Source organism: Tamandua tetradactyla, chromosome 13, assembly GCF_023851605.1.
Source record: "Tamandua tetradactyla isolate mTamTet1 chromosome 13, mTamTet1.pri, whole genome shotgun sequence".
NCBI classification, from domain to species: Eukaryota; Metazoa; Chordata; class Mammalia; order Pilosa; family Myrmecophagidae; genus Tamandua; species Tamandua tetradactyla.
This window is the reverse complement of record NC_135339.1, coordinates 19,665,083-19,677,731: the sequence shown is the minus strand read 5'-3', so window position 1 is coordinate 19,677,731 and position 12,649 is coordinate 19,665,083. Positions and strand designations below refer to the sequence as shown.

At 43.0% G+C, this 12,649-nt stretch overlaps 1 protein-coding gene and 1 long non-coding RNA gene across 10 annotated transcripts in view; one reads left to right on the top strand and one right to left on the bottom strand.

The window, feature by feature from the left end:
* The window catches only part of KCNMA1 (potassium calcium-activated channel subfamily M alpha 1), a 767,272-nt gene that overhangs the window by 4,546 nt on the left and 750,077 nt on the right, over positions 1-12,649 (bottom strand). For 5 of the 8 annotated variants that reach the window (XM_077124802.1, XM_077124800.1, XM_077124803.1 and 2 more), the window contains 3 exons: positions 8,439-8,633; positions 6,653-6,771; positions 5,052-5,276 (listed from right to left, as the gene is read on the bottom strand). In XM_077124802.1, coding sequence (XP_076980917.1) covers positions 5,052-5,276; positions 6,653-6,771; positions 8,439-8,633 — 539 coding nt within the window. Of the gene's footprint in view, positions 1-2,718; positions 5,277-6,652; positions 6,772-8,438; positions 8,634-12,649 lie in introns of those variants that run through there. The other 3 variants (XM_077124796.1, XM_077124797.1, XM_077124801.1) reach the window with 2 other exon arrangements.
* LOC143653658 (uncharacterized) overlaps positions 1-12,649 on the top strand; it is an 81,991-nt gene that overhangs the window by 52,417 nt on the left and 16,925 nt on the right. For both annotated transcript variants that reach the window (XR_013161452.1, XR_013161453.1), the window contains exon 2: positions 9,421-9,558. This is a non-coding gene — a long non-coding RNA (uncharacterized LOC143653658). The remainder of the gene's footprint in view (positions 1-9,420; positions 9,559-12,649) is intronic.

Sequence of the window (12,649 nt, the reverse complement as noted above, 5' to 3'; positions counted from 1 at the left end):
AGAGGTACAGGCTGCGGTGTGAAAACTGAGCCTCTTTGCTGGCTCTGTGGGTTGTCAGCTGAGCGCTTTAGCCTTTTCACATAACAACTCCCCAGAGAAGAATGCAGAAAGGGGGTGATGATGAGACAGCAAGGCATCTGGCATAATTGGCCCTCTTCTTGCTGTACCACAAGCTGAGGTTTCTACAGAAAAGACATGGAAGGAAAAGATTGCATTTGGATAGAAAGAATCATGGAGAACAGAAGGGCTGAGGAGCTCAACCCTGTGAAGCTGCTGCTGTGGGGTTTCATGGTTCTCATTTATCTGGTTGGTCTTGTGCTCTTACTGATGCCTCACCTGGCCCCACCCATGCCTGCTGACCCCTCTCCTCTCTGTGGCTATTTGATAGAGCTGAAAACCATTTGGACCAGAAACAAAGCAGTTCACGTTTTATGAAAACTGTCTCATTCCTGGCAACTTTCTACCACAACACTGTCTCTTTTAACCTAAAGTCTCAGGTGGCGTTCACTGGGCAAAGCAAACTGCCCCTTCCTGACCTTCCTCTATGGCCCTCAGCCCAGTCCACACCTAGAGGGCAGAATCTTCACTCTTTCCTTTTTTGCTGGCAGTAGGTAAATTTCTCATCTCCCATGCAAAGAACCTGCATCCTTTCCTTTGTATGGGAGACGGTCACCCAGCTGAGTGATAGATGCCCACGGCTGCTTTATCACATTATGACTGAGCAGGGACGGACTGAATGAAGCACACTGAGACACTGGATCATACCCTGTCTTGAATTCCACAGGTCCCGAAGTTTTTATACTCTAGTTTTCCTCCAAGTGGCCTCTTGCTATGTTTCAAAGAAAGATTTGTTTCTTTTGGGATGCAGGCATCTTTAGGCTTTTCCTACACCAAAGAAGAGCTGGTGAAAAGGCTCTTCTGGTCATCTGGGATCTTGACAACCCTGGCAAGAGGCTCAGCCAGTCTCTGCTCACCAAGCTTACTTGGCTGTGCTGTTTTCTCAGAAGTTGTGTGCACAGCTCAGCAGTGCTAGGAAGCACCTAAGAGCATCCTTTTTTTTTTTTTTTCTAACTAAAGGGGAGATGAGGATAATTTATAAAATGACTAATGATATAAAAAAGTTTCATGTAAATTTATGTCAACATTGAAGGTTCTGGTTCATAATCTTTAATATCCAGAACAGAATTTGAAACATCTCTCAATTGTGAGAAAAGTGCTGAACTCCCTGTAGAAGGGTCCAGCTTTCTCTTTAATCACCTGAACTGACTTTGGGAAGGACCATGGATGGGTCGGACCTTAGGGTGTCGATGACTTCATGGTCATCTGAAGGGTGAAGCTCAGAAGGTCTCACTGTGCCTCGTGCACTACCAATTTACTTCAACTTTACCCCTCTCAAAGCTTAAAGCAAATTGGACCAAATGGCTTACAAACTGTTTCTCTTCCAGAAAGGTGCACGATTGAGTCTCTAGCTGTTGTTGTTGTTTTTTTAATACACATACAATTTTTTTCAAAATAGCTTTCACTTTCTGCCCTTGACCACTTGATTTTATTGAAGGTGGGATGGGGGGAGAGAGAGAGCGATCATGAGAACCTCTTATGCCTTCTCCCTAAGCGAGCACATGAGCACCTGAAAGAGGAACGGGCAGTATGGGGTCAATGGAAAACAAGGGAGGAACTGATTTGCTCTTCTGAGCAAAGTATAATGTGCTATTTTGGCTAAGAAAACAGGCGTAATAATGTTACTGTTTCCCTTATATAATACAGCATTACTCCAGGACAAGTCAACTCTCAATTATCTACCAATGGGGCTCAATCCCAACTAAAATGCAGGGAAAATCCCCAAATGCCTTCTCTTGTTGTAGTCTGTTCCCTTTCCATTACAATGCCATCTCATCAACATTGCTAACAAATTGTTCATAAAATGCATTTTTGGATTTACTTCTATCTGCCCAATCTCTGGTTGGGATTTCATAACTGTCTGAAAGGCGGGTGGTGGGAAAGGTCTCGGTAAGACACAAATGGAATCATCAAGTAACTGGGCTTGGGCTATTCCATTGATACTATAGCTGAACGATTTTAACTTTGGGTCACCCTGATGAAACATAAGGGAGATGGGTGCTTTTGCCATTAAACCAGGCTTTTGCCTGGTTTCAATCAAAAGGAGGATAAAATATTAATCGAGGTGCAGGCTTGCCAAATGGAATAGCTGCAAATGTTTTCCAGAAAAGTTTATCAACAGGTGTCGTCACTTAATTTAGTAGGTCTGGCCAAAATAAACACAGAGGCGTGGACAGACCAATGGAGGGACTGGGCTGGGGAAGTGGCAATGGCGGTGGCAATGGCAGTGGCGGTGGCGGGTAGTGAAGGAAGCTGGGTTTGTTGGTGAGAGAACACGTTTGGACTTGGAGCAAGGTACCAAGAGTGGGCAGGGAGGTCACGTGCAGATTTAAAGGCAAGCCAGATGGAGAGAAGTTCCCCCCAAATTACCCAGCCCCAAACCCAAGAACACCAAAACAAACTCTAAGGGATCTAGCAATAGCAGCGGCACAGCCTCATGGCGCTGAGCAATTTAGAAAGTAGAGGAAGGAAGAGAAGAAGGGGAAAGGAAGGGGGCAAAGGGGGGGGGGGGAAGAAAAGCAAAACTAAAGAAATAAAACCACAAACAGAACAATATAAAATGAAAATAAACAAACCAATAACAGAATAAAATTTGTAACTCCTTTTTTTTTTTTTTTTTAATTTCACAAAAGTTTTCACAAGGACAACGTTATAGAGAAAAACCCCCAGCAGTGGCTAGGTCATGCAGAACCATTAATTGTCATACCTTGGCCCATTCTATTCATCCTTGTGGCACTTTAGAGAGAGAAGTAAGCTATGTGAGTTTTACAATGCTTTTAAACTGTCATATTTTCTGTCGAGCACTTTAACTGGCACATTCTTATAGTTATAAATGTTCTGAGGGCGTAACTTTATAGCCTCCTTTGCAAAGGATGCATGAAGAGGTCTTTGTGATCCAAAACTAGGGGATATATATATATATATAACTATATACATACATATAGTTATATATAGCTAAATATAAAGAGATAGTTACAAGAATATATAAAATCAATATATACATTGGGACAAAAATATTTGAAAAATAATCTTCCACGCAGAAGGCTTTTTAATAGACATGTAGACAATGACTCCCCGCCCCACTGCTGGCTTAAAGGCTGCACTGCCCCTGTCTTTGGTGTAGGGGGTGGAGGTTCTGGTTGAGCCTCACCATTTTGTCAGTAAAAGTGCTTGTCAATTCACACAGCAAGCAAATCTCCAAAACTACTACCATGCTTGGGGAAATAGGGGGTCCAAAATCTAAACCCAAAACATTCACCATAAAAACACCTTTTTAGAGATGGTACCACTGTGACACCTTTTGCCTCTCTTATACCCCCTGTTCTGCTCAGTAGAATTTTTTTAAACATGAACATGCCATATATATATATATGTGTGTGTATATATATATATATATATATACACACCACCCTAGGGCTAGCCCATCCATAGACGTGGTAGAACTTAGTTGTGGTGGAGTTGGCCGATTTTTAAGAACTACAGTACTATCTTGAGCATGATTTGCATGCATAAAGCATCTGACAACTTAAAGAAAGAAAAGGAAAAAAAAAAAGGACCAAAATGTGTTTGGCTCACTGTTGCCTTCTTCTTGTCCCCCATCGCAATCGTAAGGAACAGTTCTCTATTTTGTGAGTTGGCCACGTTAAAGAAATTGGTGATGAGGAATTTCTCCTACCAGCTTTCTGTGCTGAGACAGCCAGCTCAGGGCAGCTGTGGCAACAGCTGAACATGGTGAGCTGGCTTTTGTCCTTGCGGAGCCAAACTGAGGCTCGATCTTTCTATGCTCTGATTTATTTAACATCTTGGTTCCTAGAAAAACATGATCTGCTGCTGGGTTTATCTTCCTCTTGCTCTACCACTGCCCCAGGTCTTGCTCTTAACAGGCACTGGGGCCCTAGCAAATCAAACAAAGGGGACTAAAAAAAGGTCCCCCGAGAATGTATGGAAAAATACTTGCTCTTTCCTGAGCATCATTTATTCTGTACATAAGGTAAGTAATTCACCTTTTAAAGGATGTAAAAAGTCCCAGGAAGGCAGTTTTTAGTGACTTGAATCTGATATTTATGATACATATGGCTTTTCATCCCAAATGTCAAAAGTGAAAGAAAAAAATAGCTATTCATATGGCAGCATCAGGAGACGGAATAATAATATGCAATCAAACCTCTTTGTGGTTATTTAAGTAAAATGTGATACATCCATGAATGGAATACTATTCTTTTCTCTCTATTAAGGTAAGAATATTCATATGAACTCTCAAAGGAGGGAAAGACAGCTTTGGGACTAAAGGCCTTGGGGAAAAACTGAAACAAGCGGGGACTTAGTAATCACCTAAACAAACGGTGAAAGCCTTTCAAACGCTTGGTGAGACTTCAGCCCAGAGAGTGGAAACAATGTTTTGCTTTTTGTTTGCTTGTTTTGAATAAACACATGCTACCTTCTTGTGTGTATAAAAACAACAATAACAAAAGGAAAGGGGGAAAAAAGAAAAAATCACAACCCCAAGCACCCTGATGAGTCAGAACAAACTTTTCTTCTCCATTAAATAAACTTGCTTTATGTAACTGACACTGCTCTTAAGTGTTCCTTGCTAATGTGTGAACTCCTTCCTGCAGTGAGCTGTTGATGTCTAGAGCATGCCTATAGGGCTATTTTCCCCCTAGAATCATCAATAACTTTTGGTCCGTCTGCTTACTTGCTGCTGTGTTCAAGGGTTTTATGGTGGTGAAATAAAAATGACAACCACATGCACACTATCATACATATGCAAAATATGTGTAAAAAAGGGGGGGTGGGGAAGAATACTACGGGGGGGCAGGGGGAACAGGGAAAGCTACCATTGGAAACACCAACTGGGGAGATGAGTGGCAGATACAGTTTCACACATGGTGGCAGTGGCTACAACATATCACAGCCGTTCCTCCTGCACGTACTTCTGTTTGTCCCGAGACTCCCTGGACTTGGGGCGGTTCTGTCGGTTTGCCGTGGACGGGATGGAGTGGACGGACGAGCTCTTCTTGCTGGATGACTGGGATGAGTGGGAGGAATGGGAGAGGCTGGCGCGGGACTGGCCGGCGTTGTGGTCGAACTGCATTAAGCAGAAGACCAGGTCCGTGGGCACGAGCTCAAACTCGTACGGGGGGTTGGTGATGACGTACCTAGGTGGGGGAAGCGGAGAAGTTACCGGAGGAGGAGAAATGGGTGGAGAACTTAACTCGCGCTAAGCCAGAAGGAACTGCCTGAGCTTCACACGGGCATCTGGTCCAAGAGAAAAGGTATCCTCCAAGTTTCAGCAGAGGAGCCGGTCGTGGGTTTGCACTGAACTGAAAGAGCCAAATCACACTGCTGATGGTCTGTGTGTACCTCGTAATACAATGTCACAGTCAGGTCTAACCCTGAGTAGCCTACACCTTTCATCCTAGAATTTTCTTAGACTCCCAGGCCCATGGTTCAGGACGTTTGTTTTCCACGACCCAGGATCTCGTGTGACCTTCCTCACTTCACCTTTCAAGAATTAACTTTAGTGGAGTCTCACGGGATGGAAGAATTCAAAACCCTTCTCTGCCTACTTCTCAGATCTGCTTTATTCTCAATTTGACCAGGCTTTCTCAGTTTAATACCAGACATTACTTAAAAAAAATCACTTTCATCGACAGCACTGGGTCTCAAATTCCGTTCCTCAGATCAGAGATATCAGTAGCACCTGGGAACTTGTTAAATGTGCACAATCTTGGGCCCCCAACCCAGAGCTGCATCAGAAACTCTGGGGATGAGGATTCTGTGATCTGGGGTTTAATAAGCTGCAGGTGAGTCTCATGCTCACTAATTTGTGAGAATCCACTGATCTCCAGCAATTATTCTCGACTCTGACTATATGTGGTCCCTGGGTATTGCAAAAATTATACACACCCACACCCACACACATTCTAGACCATTTCAATCAGTACTTTTAAGAAAATCCCCCCAGGTGCTTCTAATATGCAAGCAAGATGGAGAAACGTTCATCTACAGCATTGCTTACTGGGGTGTATTATACAAGCTCACTGATTATGGTAATGCGAGGATGTACTTTTAATTTTTATCGGCTGTGAATTTAATGCACATTAGAGAAAAAATAACTAGCACATCCAAACTTATCTTTCGGCCTGAGGTAAAAATATATAATGTTCTTAAAAATAGTAAATGAAATTGTAGGCTTCTAAGATGCGGCAAAGGAATCACTGATCTTAAACACAGGCAAGGTGAAATGTCTCTGTTAGGTATCAACAGGTGGTCGCTGTGGCGATGCTTCAATTCTGACTCTTGTTGGTTGATGGAACTATTCTACAATATGTGAATTCCTCAATGATGCTTTTACATCTGCTCTTAGGAATGAAAGAGAAGAGCTGCCCATAACCTATGCAAGATTTAATGCAGGCAAAATAATTTGGGTGTTGAGAGGATGTATATAGATGGTGCCCTTATTCTAAGGGACATAAAAAGGCACTGCTAGCTCCACATTGGGTGTGAGAGGGCACAGGGGGCAGGTACTCACCTCTTTGTGCACTGACTGGGGGTGCTCAGATGGGCATCTCTCAGCCGGTAAATTCCAAAACAAAGCATGTTATAGGTTTTCAGAGCTTTGCAGAACAGATCACCATAACAACCACCATCCTGGGAGACAAAGAACAAATATTTTTATTTGCCTGAAACTAAAGTGGAGGGTTGGTGTTCACAAAAGCTTGCTTTGCCCACCTCCTGTGTGGAAGGGTCTGTGCCCAGGGCTGTGGCTAAAGAAGGCAACCTGGTTAACAAGCCTTTACCCAGTATACTCAGTTTTAGGGATTAGACAATAATAGGTTTCCTTGAGGATGTAAAGCATGAAGGTCTTAGCTGCAGGCTCAGCCGAGGAGAAGAAACCAGCTCTGCAAAAGGGTGATTTACGTCCGGACATACCTCAGCCACAGCCACTGTGGCCTGACCGTGTTGTCAAAACTGCCCAAGCGATAATTAAAATGACCACAAGGAGAAAAGACCTCACCAGGTACTATGGTGACAGACTCTGTCAGGTAAGGACTGTGTGAAAAGCACAATTTACAGACTTCAGAGATGGCAAGGGTGGAAGAGAATGTGTTTCCCAAAGAGCTGGGGGTCTGTGGGCTGACTAACTGGGATTCACAGCTCTGATCATTTCACAATCACCTTCCAAGGGTCTGAGTCCTGGTGTGGACTGTGAAAGCAATCCAAATCCACGCACTGGCTGCGTGCAGGCAGGTGGCTCCATGGAGACGTTATAGGAAGGACACCAAAGGATGACCATCCCGGGAAGAAAGTGATTCTATTTTCCCTTCCTTTACCAGGCATTTCTTTAAGGGCATTATATTAGAGGACACAAATGGAGCCAAACCTTACCATTACTCAGAGCCCTTATACCTTTTGAAGTGGATCAGTTAATTAAGTGATGGATAAAAGAGCCACTAGCCAAGCTTTCACAAAAGCTTAGCCCAACCCAGGTCCCTGATCATAACAAGAGAAAGGGGATGAAAGTCATCTAGTGTTCAGAGGAAGTGGAGAAAGTGACCCTTCCTTTGGGCCCTTTCCCACAATCTGCACTGTCTGGGACATGCTTCTTTGGGCAACAGGTTTACCGGATTTAAAGACTAATGGCTCCACCTCTTAAATGGGTGGGGCTGGGGATTTGGGCCACAACCACATCCTTTCGCCGAAGTGGCTGGACCAGGCCAGTGCATGGAACCCAAAGGGAGATACTGGTCATGGGGAGGGTGTGGGGACCGTGACTGGGAGCAGCCGCACAAAGTACAAGACCTGAGCTGGGACTGAGGGGCTCTGATGGACCGACGGTAAGTCTGGTTTGTAGGAAAATTGATTCTTGATGCACGTGACTCCCTGTGGTGCTGTGTGAAACATACCAGGGCCTGGATCATACTCAGACCCAGAGCTGGGACAGGGGCTCAGTGTGTCTAAAAAGTTCCCCAGCTTGGAATCACCTGCCAACTCCCATCTCATATTAACAGACACCTGAGGAGAGCACCCAGGAGGGACTAAGCCTGATGTCTGGGTACAAATTCCAGCTAGTATCAGTCTTTCTGGGTTTCCTTAGAGCACCTGCTAACAGAACACACACCAGAGGTTTGCCATGGGGATTAAGGTGAAGCACAATGTATGAACACAGCGACTGATATCCAGTAAACAAACCGCAAACATCACCTCTTATTATTTCCTGCCCAGGGTAGAAAACACAGACGCCTAGCTTGTTCCTATCTGACCTTACCCAAACAGGTAAGGCTTGAGCTCACCCCCAGGTGGGATGATGAACTCACCCCCAGGTCCGCGAAGGGTCCATCCAGCAGAGCTAACTGGGCCACGCGGCAGCGGTCCCGATTGGCCAGTGTCTGGGGGGTGCTGTAGCCCCCTCGAAGTGCGTTCTCCTCGGCGATCAGAGCCTCAAGCTCAGGCGTGGCTCCTCCGGTCACCAGGGTCCGTATCAGGGTGAGGATGTTGTCATTGAAGTAGGTCTGGGAGGGAGGGAAAGAAAAGGCCCTTGAAGCACACACCCTTAACATCACAACAGCCGACATCCAAATGATAACTTTTCTTGGTGTCTCCTGCTTAAAGTTCTGTTCTGTCTCTTCAAATAATTTTATGTGGGAAGTGGAAAGACAGCAGCCTCCAATTAGTCCATTCTTGCTTGACTGCAGCGAGAGCCTGCCTTTTACACACCAATTCGGGAGCGGGGTGGAACTGCAGTCCTAAAATCTGAATGATGGGTATTTACCATAATTGGCGCTAGTAAGGACGCAGGTCCTATTTTCTCAATTCCTATGCATGCATGAAGGGACCTTGGACGTGAGTATAAATGCAGTCTGCCCCAAAGGCCTCGCCTCCCACATGCCAGGAAGCGCCCTCCTTCCACAAAGGCAAAACTTCTGTGTTGCGAAGAGATACCAGCCCCCACCCCCACCCCCACCCCCTGCATGACACATGAATCACAGATTTTGAGAAAGAACCCAGGAGTTGCTACCAATAAAATACGCCAGGTAAATTTAGGATGGCATGATGTGCCGGTATGTATATTTTTGGTTTTTAAGTAACTTCAGTGATCTCGGGCAAATACAGGTTATTCAAAAAGTTTCCCTCCAGGGGTACATTTGCCCCATGCCTGAAGCATAGCAGGTCTGTCGTGGGAACAAAAGAACGAGGGTTGAAAAAATTAGTAGGTTGTCAAATATGCTTCAAAAAGGCATTTGTCATCCAAGCTAATTTGAGAAGGTCTCAATTAAGGCTTTGTGTTCTACCTTCCAGGGTCAAGAGAAATCAAAGAGGCTAAAAAAAAAAACCAAGCCAAGTCTTTCCTTGTGGCTTTGAGGATGACATTTACCTCTGGGAGCAGCCTAGGAAAGAGGTATTTTACTTGGCCAAGCATCATGGGTAACCAACCAGGTAAGGATGAGTTCTCATTCCCGCTTTGCCATCACTCGTTCTGTGTCTGGGAAAGTTGCCTAATCATTCTGGGCTTCAGTTTTTTCATCCCTAAAATAAGCATGGTCATTAGGATGTTGTTCATTTGCAAAGAATTCCGTGAGGATCTCTCAGTTAAGATGATAAGTTGCTAGTGGGGACAGATTTATTTGCTCATGGAAATACTTGCAAAAACATCCAATAGATGATGCAAAATTCAAGAGTCAAGGAAACTAGGGATATTAGTCATAACCTGCCAGGCCTTAAGAATTTCTATTCAACCAGAACTTCAGTGTGCCCTGGGGCAGAAAAGGAGAGCAACGATAGATAAAGCAGGAGGTGTCAATGGAGTGGCGGGGGAAGCCCAGGAGGGGGAGCTGGCTGTGGGGTCAACACTGGTTTCACACTCAGGCACTTCCCGGGCAAGTGGCTTCACATTTTTGTGCCTCTGTTTCGTTCTCTATAAAATGCAACAATTGAGGACTGTTTAAGAACTCGATGCCTATGAAGAACTTAGAAAAGCGCTTGGCACATAGGAAGTGCTGACAAATTCTTTTAGACCTCATCTCAGAGACAGGGGACTTATGCTGATGAAAGAAACAGTCAACCTCATTTCCAACCCTCCCTCCAGTTTTTCTCCTTTGAGGGAGCCTGGTGGCAAACCAAAGCCATTGTATTTCACCCGTGAATCTGCACTTCTCGGGTTGCCTCCATTCTTTGGGGAATGGCATAGCCAAAGTCATAGGACTGCACAGGGGGCGGTTTAAAGAGGCAGCACAAAGGGGGTGTGAAGTGGGCTCCCATGGAGACTGGCTCAGAGAATAGAGGGAGATTGTTCCCAAACTTTTCAGAAATAAATCCTTTTCTCTAATATCAGGTGACCCATCATCACAAGGGGAGACTTCTCCCCAGGTCTGCGCACGTCAAATAAGTGAGTGCTGGACACAACTTTGACAAGGACAAATATGCTACAATTATCCCTTCAGATCAAGTCCAAAACAATGGATTGTAAGAGCATATAAGTAAGGCACATGGCAGAACACTCAAAATCTCATGTACTGAAAATCAGCTTGCCAGGCCAGACATCTTGCTCAAATATAAAGAAAGAAAAAAAATATATAGGCAATATAAATATTTTTCAAAAGAGAACCCCAACATAACTTCCAGGATGAGCCTGGTCCTGACACTATGGGATCAACAATGCCTTCCTGGCCAAAAAGGGGAAAAGAAATATAACAAAATCAGATATCAGGGGCTAAGAGAGTTCAGATAGAGTAGAGAGGCTATTCTGGAGGTTAGTCTCATGCAATTGTCAGCTAGAATATTGCAAATTGCTACCATTTGCCAAACATCAAACAACATCATTCCTGTTATCCCCTAAAGAGCACCCAGGACTCTATCCTGGTGATAGAGATCCTACAAAAGCTGCACACACTAAGTCTAACTCTCAGAAACCTGAAACTTTCAGATGGCTCCTAAGCTGGAGAAGTCCTGAAACCCAGAGGGGCCTGTCTCTCCAAGAACATCAGCCAGCTCCATCCCCCTATCCCATACCGTCAACACCCCTTCTCAACATGAAAAAAGTTAGAATGGGCATAGCCCAAATATCCGTAAAGTTTGGGAGAAGGATCAAAGGAACAGGAGAGGCTATAATACAGAAGTTAGGATTTAGTAAATGAGTATGACTACTGAGTCACCATATTGATATTTCCTTTTTGTCTCTAGTATTTTAGAGCAGCTAGAAAGAAAAACCTGAAATTGCAGACTATAACCCACACCAACCTTTGAAATCTGTTCTATAATTACCTGTTAAAATGTGCTTTGAAATTTATTGCTTTTTTGTATATATGTTATATTTCACAATAAAAAAATGATCCTCATTAAAAAAAATGACCCTCATTGATCTGCTTCTTAACTAGGCACTGGAAGTGAGCAAGGACCACCTTACTAATAAATATCCATTAAAAACAGAATGAAAAATCTTTCCCCCAAAAATGGGAACCATAGTGCTCAATATATAAAATAAATTATTCCTTTTTTTTTTTTTTGGCCTGGTTAAATAGTTACTTGCAGAAGTAGATTAAAAACTTAAGAAAGTTTTATTTTGGAATCAAATTTTTTGAAATTTGTCCTGGAATCAAATGTCTTGGAATACATTTTTATTTTAATTATAGAGATAAGAAATAAAAATTCAAAGATAAGAAAGCTGACTAATTACACCTGATACAGTTCCTTTTAATGTAACACACTGAAATTAAAATGCATATGATTAGGTATATTGAATCATAGTATTTGACACTCTTTCATGATAGGCACACTCAACAGGCTAAGAATAGAAGGGAGCTTCCTCAACCTGGTAAAGGGCATATATGCAAAACCCACAGCTAACATCATATTTACAAGTGAAAAACTAAAAGTTTTCCCCCTAAGATCAAGACAAGCATGTACACTTTTGCCACTTCTATTCAGTAATATACTGTAAGTTGTTGCCAGGGCAATTAGATAACAAAAGGAAATAAAAGACTTCCATGTAGGAAAGGAAGTAAAACTATTGAAATGATCTTTCTTATATAAAGAAATCCACTAGAGTCTATTAAAACTAATAAATGAAATCAATAAGATTGCAGGATACAAGGATCAATCTTCAAAAACAAATTGCATTTCTATGTACTTAACAATGAACGATCTGGAAATAAAATTAAGAAAACTTCATTTGCAATAGCATTACAATAAAATGCTTAGGAGTCAAGACTTGCCGAAAACTACAAAACATTTCTGAAAGGAATTAAAGACCATCAAAATAAATGCAAAGACATCCTGTGTTCATGGATTAGAAGATAATATTAAGATAGCAATGCTCTCCAAACCAATCTACAGATTCAGTGTAATGTTTACCAAAATCTCAAAGATTATTTTTGCAGAAATGGAAAAGCTGATTCTATAATTTATGTAGAATTGCAAGGTAGCACAAACAGTGAAAAACACCTTGAAAAACAAAAAGTTGGTAATAAGACAGTATGGTACTGACATATTGACATATAGGTCAATGGAACTGACTTGTAAATCTGTGACT